The sequence below is a fragment of the Sinocyclocheilus anshuiensis genome, unplaced genomic scaffold (assembly GCF_001515605.1).
Source record: "Sinocyclocheilus anshuiensis isolate Anshui unplaced genomic scaffold, SAMN03320099.WGS_v1.1 scaffold1448, whole genome shotgun sequence".
NCBI classification, from domain to species: Eukaryota; Metazoa; Chordata; class Actinopteri; order Cypriniformes; family Cyprinidae; genus Sinocyclocheilus; species Sinocyclocheilus anshuiensis.
The window spans coordinates 880,586-897,957 of NW_015547730.1; the positions used below are offsets into that span (position 1 = coordinate 880,586).

General features: G+C 37.1%; 1 protein-coding gene across 1 annotated transcript in view; it reads right to left on the reverse strand.

The window, feature by feature from the left end:
• Positions 1 to 17,372, reverse strand: part of LOC107704320 (vacuolar protein sorting-associated protein 8 homolog) — a 59,207-nt gene that overhangs the window by 16,434 nt on the left and 25,401 nt on the right. Inside the window, exon 8 of the mRNA XM_016507212.1 lies at positions 12,634 to 12,714. Within this exon, the coding sequence (XP_016362698.1) occupies positions 12,634 to 12,714 (81 nt within the window). The remainder of the gene's footprint in view (positions 1 to 12,633; positions 12,715 to 17,372) is intronic.

A 17,372-nucleotide genomic window follows, 5' to 3' on the forward strand; every position in this document is an offset into this window, starting at 1 on the left:
CCGCCGCACAGAAGCAGACGGAGGCGTTTCGACACATCCTGCCCCGGCGGTCTGCTGCTGTCTCCAACCCACCGCCGGCTGCAGCCCCTCTGTTTGCTCGTCGCCGAGGGCGCCCTCCTGCGGCCTCCACCTCCACTCCAGCGCGGCCACAGCAGCAGCCTTCACAACGGCCGCAGCGTGGAGGCCTCCTCACGAACCCCCTGCCCAGCCGTGGAGCCAGGTAAGTGCCGCGCCGCGCACTCAGACCCCACCATGGGACGCACTGCCTCCCGGGTTGGGTCCCTGTGTTCCACATCGCTGCCCCACTGCGGGTACGTCGGTGGTTCCCCTAGTCCCACTTGTTCGCTCGCTGGGGGCCTGGTTAGCGCTCCCCAAGCCGTCTCGCTGGCTCATGAGAACCATCAGACTCGACTACGCGATTCAATTCGCCCGGCGCCCTCCCAAGTTCAGGGGCATACAAGCCAATGACAGTTGGCGTGCGTGTTTCGCCATGCGCACCCCGCCCCGCAGCGCGGGTATAAAAGGAGAGCGAGTGCAAACACACATCAGTTTTTCGCTGAGGAGCCGAGACTACGCGCCCCGGCCGTACAGCGGTGGTACAGCAATTGTGGCGACGGGACGTAACGTCTCCGTTCCCTCCTTCAGGGAACGAGGGTTACACAAGTAACCGAGACGTTCAACAGAAACATAATAAACCCTAATAAACAATCAAACGGTTTCCTAGACATTTACCTAATTTCTCCACATGGCTGTATGGAAAAAAATAGCACTCTCTGTGCAGTCTATGATGAATACGTTTATCAGAAGAAGATAAAATGCATTGCGTGTTGGCCGTGAGACTGGGTGAAAGCAGTGTGTTTTAATACAGGATCTGTATTCAGCATCAGAGACCACAGCCTCTTCATATCCTGTGAGGAGATTCATTTAGAACCAACACAATGACTAACGGATACATTTCGGTCACTCATGCACAGAGGCAGGGAATGCTGCGATATGAGGAAAGAGGGAAATAGAAAAAACGTTTTTTAATGTCCGTTTTGTGTGAATAGATGCCAATGTTTCTACTTCAACTCAGGGCTTAAAGTGTATTATTAGGTTCAAACTGACTGACAATTATCAAATATATTGTAACTTTGTTTTGTTTGGCCTTTTCTGACTTGATAGGGAGATTAGAGAAATAATGGGAAGAAAAAAAAGAAGGGGAAATGGGATTGTGAAATGACACTTGCAGACTCAAATTCACTTCCCCCATATTAGCACCACATAATGCTGCTAGACCCAACCCCCCTCATCTGCTCAACTAATAAAACTGTACTATTTTGTAGAAAGAGTGCCAAGTAAGTGATAATGTACAGTCAGACGGTCATCAATCATGACCGTCATCAGATGCCACTGGTCAGATTCAGGTATTCCAGAGAGCCATGTACTTAAAATGGATGGGGAGATGGCCTCTTTTTCAGATATTTTATGATAGAGAGAGATGGCAGAGGGTGTTTGAGGAAAACAGGGACGGTAATGAGAAAGTCAAGCACGTCAAACTTACACTGCAAGAGTTGCATATTTAAAAAGAAAAACATCACATATTTAAAAGGATTTTTAATACCACTGCAAGTGTCAAAGACAGTGGGCCCATACACCCGGCGCAAGGTGCGGCGAAAGTGTTTTTGCTAGTTTCAGCCCGACGCAGTTCTCATTTTCCCGTCCTGTGCCGTGTTGTTTAAATAGCAAATGCATTTGCGACCATTTGTGCGCCCATGGGCGTGCTGGTCTAAAAAAGAGGTGTGTTCAGGCGCATTGTTGGCGCATTGTTATTTTGAGGAACTGAAAATAGACTGCGCCATAGACCAACTCAAACCTGGCGCCCATTCTTCGTACATCGCTAACTCAGTTAGCTGGATTTGATCGTTGACGATTTGGCATGATCTTGGATCATTTGGTTCTTCGAAGCTCATCCCGGAGTTGCTGTCATAGCAACAGGTCCGTAAGCTTAAACCTGCTCGGGAGCAGGCTTATTTCATGTAAACAGGATTAGATTGCATCTTTTTAAGCAGAATTGATACTTAAAATCTGTCTCAGCCACCGCTACTTTATTACAAGAGTACCCTACTAATCCAGGGACAATAACTTAAAATAATAATTATTTAAAAATTAATTTAAAGATAATATAATAATGTTGTGTAGCCTTTAATACTATAGACGCAGCCGGTTTTACTCACTGAGAGATTTATTCGTCATAAAATAATCACTTCATAATTGTATTAGAGTCTTACACACATGCTATACAGATAGGCTAATGTAGAGTCGTGCATTAATTTGAGTGGTGACAGATATTATGGGAGTGGCTTGGTGGAGCGCAGGAGAGAAATAAAAATGTAAAGCCTGTACAAATATTAGAAATCGTAAATATAAATAATTGGGAATCATGAAAAAAAATTTAAGTAAAATAAAAACAGCGCACATTTCATTTATCTATTATAACATTTATGTAGTTTTGTTTTCCTTATAAAAGTCCAGAAATTTGTCAAGTTTTTCGTCAGGTGTCTTTTTTAATGAAATGATGTCATTACGTTACGGTCTTGCCGCCAGCCAATCGTTGCATTGCTGATCGTGGTTTCGAGTATCGATACATAGCCCCTTTTAAACCAACCCATGAACACGCAATTATCTCAGATAACTCAATCCAGCCATACTAATCATCAATAACAAGTGTGTTTGAAGAACCGAATTAGCCAGATGTGGCAAGATTAGCAAGATGTCTCATCTTGGATGTGACATTTCATCTCGGATGTAATAAGCGATGTACAAAGAACGGGCCCCTGGTCTAAAGTCCAAACATTTTTAAATATGAAAAATTACATTCCACCATGTAATTAGTGACATGGCGCGAGCGCAACTGGCTTTTAAAGAGGATGGGAAATGAGACTCTGATTGGTTTATTGCACATTACGCCCAAAAAACACCCATTACTCATTAAGAGAATAGGGACAACCCGTTTAGACCATGCGCCCGGGTGTGCCGACCGTTTTCCCGTTGTTAAACTAGCAAAAGTGGATTCGGACACGCCCTGAGTGCACCTGCGCCATGCGTTTTAGATCGTTAAAATAGGGCCCAGTGAGTCAACAGCTCACTTATAGAAACTACATAGTGAAGACATGCAAACAAAAAAACAATAAATTAAAAGACGTCAAAATCAGTGTTTCGAGGAGGGAGGCCTGAGTACCTGAAGTGGTCAATTATTTAAGTTATCACTAATGTGGCTCTTCAAACACTTTTTCTGTCTCACTTTTTCACTTAATTTCTGTTTCCACTCCTTCTTTTAGCTTTGATCAAACTCTGAGTCTACACACAGAGGAAAATATGATACCATATACTACACACACACTCATATACTTCATCACTGTTGCCTCATTTTGCAGCATATTCCTTTTGTTGAATTATTAACATCTTAATTCATACCACAAAATATCATAAAAAATTAAATTTTCCTTTGATAGTGTTCTATGTACTATTTAAACATATTCTAACTTTCAGATTGTAAAACTCCCTCCTAAGTTTCATTTATTAAAACGCTTGCTAAACGTTAAAAACATATGTACACACAAATGCCGTAGGTAATACAGCGGAAGCAGTATTGCAGTATATTGGCATTAGATACTGACATTCCTCAAGACGAAAAGAAGAACATAACACTATTCAAGTTGGAACATTACTTACAATAGGATGCGTGAGACATTCATCAAACATGCGTTTCCTGGCTGTGTGGAAGAACCTATTGCTCTGTCTAATGTTAGAATAGCTTATATTTACCAAGGCCACACTATTCATAATATGACTTAATATTCACTATGAAATCGCACCACAAACAGGACTTTAAATCAAAACATTGCATTCCTATGAACCTACTTATACTGCAGACAGAATATGATAACAATGTTTTTTTTTTCAACCTGATTTTTTCCTTCATTTTGCAAAAAAAAAAAAAAGCTTAACAAATTAAATTTTTCATAGTTAGAATGTTTGGGGTCAAACAAGCAGACAACAAAGATGTGATATGAAATGCAAAGGTGCAATTGTGTAATATTTTGATATGATAACTTGTATGATGGTTTGGTTATACTTGTGATCCACGATGGTACAATGTTGCCTGAGAGCAACAGCTGGATATGAAATGTTACTTTTTTATTAGATATGAGATGTGTAATACATTAAAAACTATTTAAATCTGGTTAAAGAAATGTATGTTTTGAATAAATATATATATTTTTTTCTGCATGAAAATGTAAAATGTTTAAATTATCCGCTGTTGTACAATGTTGCCTTGAGACAACTAATTAAAAAAAAAGTTAATTTAAAAATGATGTTTATTGATATTGTTATAGTGTCCAAATTTAAGCAGGAAAAACATCACAAATAATTTTTTCATCATTGATATCATATTGCGTACCATACAGGGTTAAACTGAAATTTCTACTATATTAGTAAAATTTTTATTATCTGAGTTGTAAGGCGTTTTGCTTTACAACAACTGATGCATGTTTTTATCAGATTTTATGTGTGCATTAAAGCAAGGGAAAATGGTCAGTTATTACTTATTGCAACAAAACCAAAAATAAAAGCCCCTTTGATTATATGGACTTCAGAATAAAATGACCCCTTTAACAGAGCCCTTTCAAGAAATGAGTCACTTTTATTTAGCTCTAGACTTTGGGGACTCTTAGGGGACCTATAAAAATTTACAACCCCCTTTTTGCATTAGGTCTGCCAAACTTTTAGTTTGGAGGACTAAAACGTTCTGGTCTCATCAAACTTCTTCCTTCCTTCTGTTGAGTCTGTCACATGAAAACTAGTCAAGCTGTGATGACACCCTTCTGTACAACCCAGGCTGATGAACTGTGAATACCACTGTTGTCTATTTTATAGCGAGTGCTATTGTTGTGATAGTTTCCCTCAACTCTCACTCATCATGGAGGACAAAACATGGGGTGACATTGCTTACTCTGGCAGTACATCTCTATTGCTGTACTAGCGTACTACTTATTACATATATTGATATGGCAGAACCACAGTACTTGATTAAATTGCTTCTGCTTAGTTTAAATTCAAATTCAAAGAATAACAAGAAATAATAATAAGAAGAACTGTTTCTTGAGCAGTAAATCAGCATGATGACTTCTAAAGGATCATATGACACTGAAGACTGGAGTAATGACTGCTGAAGATTCAGCTTTGACATCACAGGAAAAATGACAAAATGTTAAAATATATTACTAGGGATGTAATGATATTATCAATATTGCGATATCGCGATAGCAAAACTGTCTCGATATTATCGTGGTCACATGACGATATTAAACGATAGGTGTAGTTTTTAAAATATATTTGTTTTGGGCGCACACATTGTTTATGCGATCAGCTCGTGATCCGGTGTTTTCTGTGGCTCAGAGTGGCTCCGTTCACAGTGACTGAATGTAGTCAACTCGTTTGTTGCATGTGCTGTGAGTTTAGTGTGAATTTGGGAACGCAACGGCCACCAGTTATGCTTTATTTTCGCAGCAGATGATCACAGCATTTCACAAAATTTGTAGTAAGCCTGTTTTCACTGAAGCTGGAGTTTTCCTTCAAAATAAAAGCTCTACTGCCGTTTCCATCACAATAAAAGCTTAAAAGTGCAGTATGAATTGCTGAAAGCTAGCGGTTTAAATGGGTAACGTTACTGCAGTCCAAATTCAAAATATTTTTTTCAAGTGTAGAAATTAGTAAAGAAGTTTTGTAATTTCCCTACTGTAGTGTAAAGCAAAAATAATATACCTATGAAATATTCATTTTCATTTATTTTACAGTAAAATTGCTTATTAATATATTAATAAACAATTGTAATTGTTTATTACAACAATTAAAATATGGCTACTGTTGTCATTGTTGTTATTATTATTATTCTATTATAATTAGTTTGGCTTCCTAAAACACCAGTGTGAATGTAATTTAGACTGAGACAGTATGTCACAAATAAAAATAAGGTTGAGTCCCCTTTAAAGTTCAGGTACAAGTCAATTCACTGACTTTTTTCTGACTCAAGTTTTCTTAGTTAAGAAACATGGGTTGGAGCTCTTAATTTTGACCTCTCAAAGTGCATTAGATATAATAATTCTTTAAAATCTACAAAATTTTAATTTTTTCCCAATTTTTTCTTTTACAATATCAAAATATCGTATTGTGGATTTCATATCACAATAATATCATATCGTGAGATTTTGATATCGTTACATCCCTATATATTACAACAGAAAACTTCTTTTAAATTGTACAGGAAGGGATGTGAGGGAGTTTTAAGGTGTGAATACTTTGCATTACCTGCACCATCCACACATACACATGCTATGTGTTGTATTCGTAATCAGTGATATTCACACCGAGTACATGAGTGCGTTTGTTCATCTCTCTGAAGCTCAGTTTGGCATGATGTCAAGTCTAGAGTAGTTTGTTTCCTCATTACCGAGAGTGTGAAGTCTAGCACAGAGACAGGAAAAGAACGCCAGCACATAAACAAACACACTTCAGCATGTCACATACTGTAGATAAGCGAAGAACAGCAGACAGACACAGAAACTGCATGGACCGAAGAAACTGACAATGAGCGTACTCTATGTCTGTCTATCTATCTATCTCTCTTTCAGGATGTCTATCTACTCCAACTCTTAAAGCTGAGGACAGATTGAGAGTGTGTTAAGAGTGATACTGGATTACAGCAGTGACTAGCTATTTCTTCAGAGGATTAGGGTCAAAGATTCCCCACACAAACTGACTGGATTGGTTTGAGTTGGTTTGGGCTGACTGGTAATGTGACATTGAACTGGACAAGAATATCAACAGCAAGTCTTCAGTCGGCCACAATGACTCCCTGTACAGCTACAGTTAGATCTGACCACATTAACATGTGAAAACTCAAAGTGTCTCTTACAAATAACGTGAGAGGTTGCATTAACTGAAAAATGTAGATTTACTGCACTTTAGAAACATTGTTGTAGGAGTGTTGCAATAACCACATTGACGATAACCATGATATATATATATATCATATTTATATTTATTTTATTTTTTTTTAAGCTGTTAATATGACACATGATATTATTGTAAATAATCCAGTGACTAACTATCTGGTTGACACTCCCAACATAGTGGGCAGAGCTAGTGTGTAGCTGTCACATAAAATCATGTCTGAGGCGATGACAGGCGAAAACCAGACATTCTACCCACAACCCAAAAATGTCAGCTCGCAAATGTGGGAGTTTTTTGGATTCTGTAATAAAAGTTGAGGTGTTAGAAACCCCAGTCTGCAGAAAGTGCTTATCAACAGTAATTTTGAAAACACTTCAACTGAAGCCTTTATGTGTAACACACTTTAAGGGTACTCATAATGTATGTTGCCATGCATTTTATTTTTTCATAAATAATTGTAAGGTAACATTTTACCAGAGGTAAAACGCATTATATTATTATTTCTATTATTGTTGTAACATTTGAAATAGCTTGTTTGTCATATTTTAATAAAAGTATGTTTTGTATGTTTTATTTTTTCAATTTTACAAAAATTTTTACATAATATGTGTGTGTACTGTGTATATTTATTATGTATATATATATATATATATAAATACACACACATACAGTATATATTTTGAAAATATTTACATATACATTTATATATTTATATTCTTATATTTTATATTATATATAAATATATTTAATATGTAAACATAGCATATTTTTCTTAAATATATACACGCATGTGTTTCTATTTATATATACATAATAAATATACACAGTATACACACATATATTATGTAAACAAACACTTTTATTTTGGATGCGAATAATCGCAATTAATCGTTTGACAGCACTATTTATTCATTTAATTTCTACATTTCTAATTTCTAAATTACAATAATCTCTTATTGTGTTATTAATTTGGGCTTCAATAATAGTGTAGTGAAAATCTGTCAAAAAGATTTATGCGAAGTGTAAAGTATATGATTGTTTACAGTGTAACCTCAATTATATTGTGAAACAAATGACTATTTACAATGTAACCTCAATTCATATTACTTGCATAACTGAAAATAGATGCAAAAATGCTTTACACCGTTAAATGTGTCGTAATCCATGTCAGACCACCTACAAATATGTTTTCAGTGATTCGATCACGACCCAATCATAATGCCTCATGGGTGCATTTATGTCTGGCTTTTAATGTTATATTATGACAGTAAATGAATATTAATTCCAGGCGTAATTAGGGCAATGGGCCTCTCTTAATCAAAGACACTTTTAACTAAAATTCCATTTGACACTGAGTCAACTTAGTTTTTAGTCAGCAGCACTGAGTCGACATAGACCTTCATTTGATTGTAAGCGTCTCTATGTTTGTGTGAGTGTATGTGGGGGTGTGCACATGTGGGTGAGAGTGTATTTGAGTGCATCTGTGTGTATGTGATGGATAGAACTGTGAGCGAAAATAGAGTCAATACTACAGGTCTATAATCTTGAAAAGGTATATAAATATAAACCTAAGGGGGAGAAAAATGGCCTTCCAACCTCTCACATACATAGGTATATGTGCACACCTTTCTAGACTTTAAAACTGGACTGCTCACGTACAGTGTGAGGAGTACACAGATGTGACAGTAGGTCAGAGGGCAGAGCACTGTGTGAGTGTATTCAAGATACTGACAGTAAAACACAAGATATTCGGATTGTCTCTGTCTGATAAGTGCTGACCCATAAACAGTAAGACTCAATGACTGCAGTATTTACACAAAGGCAACACATACACACGCATTGCATTGCATAACAGTCCGCTGTTATGCAATAATCTTGTAAGGCACTGACACATGTTTTGTCACTGGGTGAACTGAAAATCCCACAAAATCTGCAACAAAGCTGCAGTTCAAGAGTATAAATATGCCTTACTGTGCGTTCACATCGCCGCCGTCGAGGGCGTCAAAAATCACTCTGGCCGCCCTGCCAACAATGCTGTAGAAAGATTTGTGGACGCTCTGACGTAGATCGAATGCTTATCTTGTATTTACAGGGGTCGCAAAGCAAACACGCTTGTTGATCTTGTGCAGACTGACCACAAGGAGGGTAACGTTAAGTTAACCTCATTATATATTGTTGTGGATGAAGTATTAAGATCCTTTACCTCATAATGTATAGAGCACTAATACCACACTGTAAAAATACTCTGATACAAGTAAAAGTCCTGCATTGAAAATGTTACTTAAGTAAGTATAATCAGGTATAAACATTACTATCAGGAAAATTGATTTAAAGGTTTAAAAGTCAACTGAGACTATTATACTATTATTTATTATATCATTAGATTATTATTCCTATAACGTTAATGCACATCAGCAACTCACCAGGAACACCAACAATCTCAGACACCTTGATCCACGCATAATTTTTTTTTATTTATGTCCCTGTACGGAAACGGGACACGTCATAGATTATTGGGAAACCCGTCACAGCAATAATCAACCTCTCCTCCATTCTGCTTGGGAGCTAATGTGGTCGGAACCAAAGTTTACAGGACTGCGTTCTCTGGAATCCTCTCAAGCGGTGGACTTCTACATTCCGATTGGTTGCCGCCGAACCGCGTCATAGCTCATTACCATAAAGTTGACCTGATTTCAACTCTCCGTGACACCCTCAACTTCCAAGTCGCGCCGCGACGCTGCTCGACGCCGGCTCACATTGAAAATGAATGACTTCCGGCCACTTTGATGCTCTCGACGGCGGCGGTGTGAATGCACAGTTAGAGCAGTGTGGGGTGCAACTGCTAGGGGGCACACACAGGTACTGCATGGGGGTGCTGGAGATCAGCAGAAAAAAAAACAGCCGTGACAATAGCATTTGAGTGTGTGAATGGTGGTTGGTTTTCTGCCTTTCATAAAGCGGTGCCGAACGCCAATTCCTCGAAATTTTTCTCATTCAAACCGTTCACTTGAATGGCATCACGAGCTGCTATTGTGAACTGACCCTTCAACAGCAACAGCAACACAAATATACCGTTGTTGCGTCACGCCGCAACAGCTAAAGGCTGTCTACGCTGGACATGACAAAGTGACCGATGCAAATCCATTTGTCCTTTGTGTCAGAAGTAGCAAGAGCGCTTAGAGTATGTCAGAAATAGAAATGGGCCATCAGCTTACTGTCGGGGATTCGTCCTGTTGCCTCGCATCCAATTTAGATTGGCTTTAATTGCATCGCGTTGCACTGCTCATGCCCAGAATAGACACAGTGAAAGTGAAACAATTGCAGGTGTTTTTTAATTTAGAGTTTAAAAAAAAGTTTAAAGGGGAGGCATGAGCAAAAACGTTTGAGAACCACTGCCTTAGGGAATTTGAATCTGTGTATCATTCATTCACTTGATTTAGATTTTTTTTTATATGGTTATATGACGCGATTTCAAGCTTTCTTTTCTCTTTGGAGTGTTACAAGCTGTTCATGCATAGATAAGACCTGTAGAGTCGAAAAGATTAAAGTCTCAAATCCAAAGAGATATTTTTTATAAAAGTTAAGACTCAACCACGCCTTCTTAAAACGTCTCGTTTAAACACGCCCCCACATGTCTACGTCACTGTGTTGGAAGATTTGCATAACACCACCCAAAATTTTACGCAAAGAAAGAAGGCATAACTTTATTCTCGCTGTAGTATTGTTGCCGTCGCCACCATGTCGTGGAGACACTGTGTGCTTCCAAATATGGTAAGGAGCGTAACATTTCCGTCACATGCTTGAGGTATTCAGCCAATCACAATACACTGGATATCTGGCCAATCAGAGCACACCGCCAAAGACTATAGAAATACAAAGACAGATCACTCCTATATTTATGAATGGGAGAAACTGCAACACGCAATATGGCGGAAAAAAATTAAAGAGCCTAAATGAAAGATGACTGGTAAAGTCATTGCGTCACTGCAGCAGCCATTAGAAGCTCTGGTTCCCATAGAAACCTGAGGCTGGACCAGCCAATGCGCATGCGCAGCGATAAGCTCGTTGTAACTGTGCATGCGCATTGGCTGGCCTACACTAAAAAATCAGCTTTTTCAATGCTATTTGAGCATAAGAAACAACATTCATGGGGCAGTTCATTTCAAATTTGAAATATGTAATTTAATTGTGAGTTCATAGGGCAGTTTTTGAGATTTCAGGATTACCCCATTCATTTAGATAGGACTTTGTCTCTTGGTTTGAGCTGCCCAGAGGCGTTGCAAATATGGCCGCAGAGTAAACAGACTTTCTTTGAAAGTAACTTTGACACCGCTCATAGAGTCATTTCAAAACGATAAGCTTTGTAAAAATCGACGTGTTTCAGAAAGGTGGGGAAGAGAGGAGCAACCTCTCTTCGAACCTTAAACCGCATAAACACATTGCATTACACCACATACACAAAATAATGTTCTTTTTAGCATCGTCATATGCATCGCCTTAAAATAAAAAAACGAGTGAACGAATGATACACGGATTAATTTGCAAGGTTTAACATTTAAAAAAAATTAGAAATATTGTTAAAAACTGCCTTTTGTTTATTTATTAATTAGTCCTACAGAATTTGATTTGATTTTAGTACTAAATAAGCTGCATAATAGACATTTACAAATATTCCACAAGAAAAATAAATGAAATTGCTGAAAATAAAACATGTCTTTGCGGTCTTGGTTCTTAGTATCATGTACTGCCTCCCTGAGTATTCATGACTGCTGCCAGCCTTTTTGTAATAATGTACAAGTCCTTCAATTGTCCTGAAGCTGGATCTCAACATCATTGAGCCACTGTGGGGAAGAATTCAACTTGCATGCAAGAACTTAAAGTACCCGGGGGCTTTTTTCAAAGAACAGATGGGCAAATTTAATGTTCAGGACAAACCAGGGACTTATTATGCACTGCTATCACAAAAGGCTGCAAGCAGATATTGATGCTTGAGGTGTCAACACTAGATAATAACCAGGGTATGTAAGAGTATGTATTAAACAGGATAATGTGATTAATTAAGTGATTTTTTTTGTCTTGTGGGATACAATATCATTCAAAATTTTGGGGCCTGTAAGATTTTTATTTTTTTTAAGAATTGAATACTTTTAATTATCAGTGAGGCATTAAAATGATCAAAGTGACAGTAAGTACATTTGTAATCTTACAAAATATTTCTATTTCAAATAAACCCTGTTCTTTTGAAAGTTCTGTTCACTAAATAATCCTGAAAAATAAAATGTATCATTGTTTTCACACAAAAAAAGAAGCAGCAAAAACTTTTTTAACATTGGTAAAAAGAAATTAATTGTAATAAAATTGTAATAAATTATAATATTTAATACAATTTGAAATAAATTGTACAATTTCACTGTGAAAATATTAATATTGACTTTTCAAAAACATCACAAAAATCTTACCAACCCCAAACTTTTAAACTGTAGCTTATATGTCAAATAGCTTCACCATGATTAAAATAACATTTTTATGACAGTTTTTTTGAGAATAAAAAGGAAAGATAAACATTCTGCAAGTCGTGGCATGTAAACATTTGAATAGTGCGAGAATGGAAAGAACAGATTTTAAGGTCAATCATACCCTAGATGGTCCTCTGTAGAGAGTGCGGAAATGATCCCAGGCTCGAGTCTGCTGGGCATCCAGAGTGGCTTCAGTCAACATCTACAGAGAGAAAAACATATCAACACAACAGAACAACATTGTCACAGAACCAAAACACCCCTGACACTATACACATGGCCAGAGATAATCCTAAAGACAATTAAATATAACATTTTTGTGAAAATACATCAATGACATATATAAAAACATTAGAATGTCAATATGAAGGGGCAAACCATGCTGCAAGATATGGACTTGATAAATAGCAAACTGCGCAACTTCTAAATAAACCCTTCAAGAATCAGAGGAGTGTTAATCGCATTGAATGACATTTTCATACACAAGCCTATGATGTGGGAAAGACAAGTGATTAAAGCCTGACGGATGTGACATTTAAAAAAAAAACATGACATTAACAGATATCAAGCAGGAAGAAAATAAGTTGCGAAATACTTTGAGATTGCTTTGCAATTAATTGTTTATGTGGTCATATACTACTTCTCATGGCTGTATATGAATTTGAAGAATTTACATGGGTAAATATACATTTAATCTATGATAATCCACATTTAATAACCGTTGGCCCAGATTTACAGACAGGCCCTTCATACATAATGACACATTCACTTATTTAAAGACACATTCCAGTGTCCTTCACACCAATCAGAATCATTTCATCACTTGGTTTGGCTCAAATCGGCCTCCAGTGATCCAAAACCTCTCAGTCTCTGTCATCCAATGTCAATGACTTCTCCAGTCCCAAAGGCACGAAGTCAAGCACAAACCCTAAAGATCTGCCAAACTCCACCCAGAGACGCTCTTCAACAGAATGTTCCAGAATTAAATCAAGTGTATCCTCACTTTACCTCACTGGGTTTCTATATATAATCAGAGTCTGTTTTGAGTGGCACAAAGGACAAATGCTACTGTCACTGCAGAAGAATAAATGCAATTATTGCGCCCTCCCTTCAGCAGAACGAAGGAGATTAACATTGTCACGCTGTTTCAGCAGTCTCCGTACGCAAGGCGCTGAGTTGGAGGATGTCGATTTTGCATGACAGTGTTGTGGGAAAGGTAGGATAATTTGGTGGTGTTCATTAAATCCGTTATTTACGCACAACTTATTTAAATAAACCAATTACACACTTTTTGATAGCCCAATGTATTTCCTTGCTTAAAAAAAAGTAAAAAGCCACTTTTCTTCAACTCGAGACATCAGGAGGAGCATTTCAGCCAACTAGACAAGATGTTGAAATCGGTTAGAGAACATCTGACCTACTTCTAAAGATCTGCCATTTTCTCTTTCTTCTCACTTAGGATCAGTCTCCTCTAGACCTGAAGTATCATGTGTTTTGTTTAGACCATTAAACCTAATGTTTCTTGTAGGTAGCTAGGAAAGGACTAAAAACAGCCTCAGAAAAACATATAATGCACACTGAGTCCGAAATTTTCATAAGTGTTTTTCGTATTCGTCATCCTTTCCTATCAAAATGCAGAAAATCGAACCTGGTTTTTTTTTTCTTTTCTGACGGACGATAGTTTCGGAGGCAGTGTATAAACGTGATTGACACAACGCAGGGTCGTATTTATTTTTCAACGTGCGAAAATTTTGGACTCAGTGTGCATGTAGATAGAGGCACGTTTTTTTCCAATGAGCATGTGTTGCTAAATTAATGGGTAAAATTGACCACCTCATTTATATTTGGCATAGCCACCAAATAATTCTCAGACATTTCACTAAAAATACTTATGGTACTCTTAAAGGGTTAGTTCACCCAAAAATGAAAATTAGACTTGAGTTTTACTCACCCTCGAATCATCCTAGGTGTACACGACTTTCTTCTTTCAGACAAATCCTGTTGGAGTTATATTAAAAATTGTCCTGGCTATTCCAAGCTCTATCATTGCAGTCAGCGGAGCGCGTGTTGCAGTTGAACAGTCCACAAGTCGTCAAATAAAGCGCGCGCATCCAAAATAAAACGTGCCGCCTCACATGGCTCCGGGGGGTGAATAAAGGCCCCCTGTAGTGAATGCATGCGTTTTTGTAAGAAAAATACCCATATTTCAAACGTAATAAACACTTTTCTCTCACTACCGGTATCTGTCATACGCGGAAGCCGTTCCATTGTAGGAGCAAAGGAAGCAAAGTTTCCTTACTTTAGCAAAGGAAAACCAGTCTCCTCTTGGTTTATATCGAAATCCTCCGACATTCTTCTTTGCAACACCCGCTGACTGCAATGATAGAGCTTGGAATAACCAGGACTAACTCAAAGCTAATTTTCATTTTTGGGTGAACTAACCCTTTAAGAGTACCATAAGTATTTTTAGTGAAATGTCTGAGAATTATTTGGTGGATATGCCAAATATAAATGAAGTGGTCAATTTTACCCATTAATTTAGCAACACATGCTTATTGGAAAAAACGTGCCTCTATCTACATTTTTGCAAAACTTCAAAAATCTACCGATACATACGATTCACTGCAGTTTCCAGCTTAAATGAACACTAAAGGCAGTAAAACACCAACAACTTTTATTCCTGTTCATGATCTGTAAACTAACAAATGTTCACATTTGCATCACATAACCAGCTCCATATGGATAGCTTTTCTGATGTAGTAAACTGTCTTGGCACCTCACCTGGTTAAGATGTGAAGAACTTGGAAACGAGTCTGTGAAACATGAGTCATGATAAAAGAGCTTGTAGAAGCAAGATAAAATGGCATGGTTGCTTTAGCAAATGTATTTTTATCTCACTTTTATTTTTGTTAACACTAGCAGTGAAGTTTTGGGTCCGGTTTAGTGTAGCTGGTATGTTATTTTTAACTACAATAAAGCATTAACCTTACTAGGCGCCAATTATCGGACATATAATATTCGAACTGCTGCGATATGTACAACAACCAACATAAAATGTTGGGTAACACTTTATTTTAAGGAACAATTAATTCCTTATCCTGCATGACTGTATTTTACATCCCTTAATCCTATCACAAACTTAACAACTAACCTTATTAACTATTAACAAGCAGTACATTAAGTGTTTGTTTGGGGAAAACTCTTAGTTAACAGTGAATATGTGTTCTCTATTCTAAAGTGTTAACAAATGTTGCCACATTCACATTCAGATGTTTTGGAGACAAAACACAATTGTTGTTGTGTCACTCACTGGACATTTCACTTTGAAAGTGTCATGAAGTGTGCAAGAAGCAATATAATATAATTTTGGAGAAATGTCACCACAGGCACCTTTTTCTTTTTGTCAATGGTCCTGGTTTGAATGAAAAGTAATGTAATGTGAAAGTAACATAATGTAAAAAGTAATGAAACCAAACATGCCTCAAGAACCTTACAGGTACGTTCATCCAATTTCACCCTATTTATCCATTTTTATATTATAATCATGGCTGAGATTTAGGGTTAGGTTTACGTTTCAATTGTATGTTTTTGTACAACCCTACTCTAGATTGTGACATCATGAGAGCAGGTTAAAATTCAAAAGCAGTTGGAAGGAGCACTGTAGGTTCAAATATATATATATATATATATATATATATAAATATAAATATAAAATAACATATTATTTAAATAAAATTACAATTGAAAATAAATATAAATAAAATACAAATAAATAAAACAAAGATTATATTTACTTCTAAAGTCACTGTTTTTTTAGGTACAACAATATATCTGAATTACTTTTATTTGGGGACTTTTCTAAGCAATTAATTGTGATTAATCCAATTACTTAATCTGCATGTCATGTAATTGTTTTTATTCTTTTTTTAATACCTGAATATGTATTTTTCTTTCATGTATGACATGTTTGTATGGGTATGAGTACATCCAAGCATTAGGTCACTCGCACCCAAAGCAGTTATTGTAAATGAAATGATCACAGATAATAGTTTTGATGCAGTCTGCTTGACTGAAACCTGGCTAAAACCAAATGATTATATTGGTCTAAATAAATCTACTCCACCAAGCTACTGTTATAAGCATGAACCCCGTCAGACTGGTCGTGGCGGCGGTGTTGCAACAATATATAGTGATATTCTCAATGTTACTAATGTGGTTTAACTCATTCAAAATACTTCTGCTTAATGTTACACTGTCAGATATGCAAAAGAAATCTATCGTATTTCTTGCTCTGGCTACTGTGTCTAGACCACCAGGGCCGTATACAGATTTCCTAAAAGAATTTGCAGATTTCCTCTCAGACCTATTGGTTACTGTTGATAAAGCGCTAATTGTCAGAGATTTCAACATTCACGTTGATAATACAAATGATGCATTAGGACTTGCGTTTACTGACCTAATAAACCTCTTTTGGAGTCAAGCAAAACGTCACCGGGCCCACTCATCGTTTTAATCATACGCTAGATTTAATTATATCACAAGGAATCGATCTTACTGATATAGATATCGTACCTCAAAGTGATGATGTTACTGACCATTTCCTTGTATCGTGCATACTATTGTTCCAACCACTAAAGATAGATTCATAAATAAACTGCCTGATTTATCTCAACTGCTTTCTGTACCCATAAATAAACATGAACTAGACAAAAGGACTAGCAACATGGGCACTATCTTCTCTAATACATTAGAAGCTGTTGCCCCCATCAAATTGAAAAAGGTTAGAGAAAAACGTACTGCGCCATGGTATGAAAAAACAGTAATACCCATTCTCTCAAGAAAAAAACTCGTAGTCTTGAG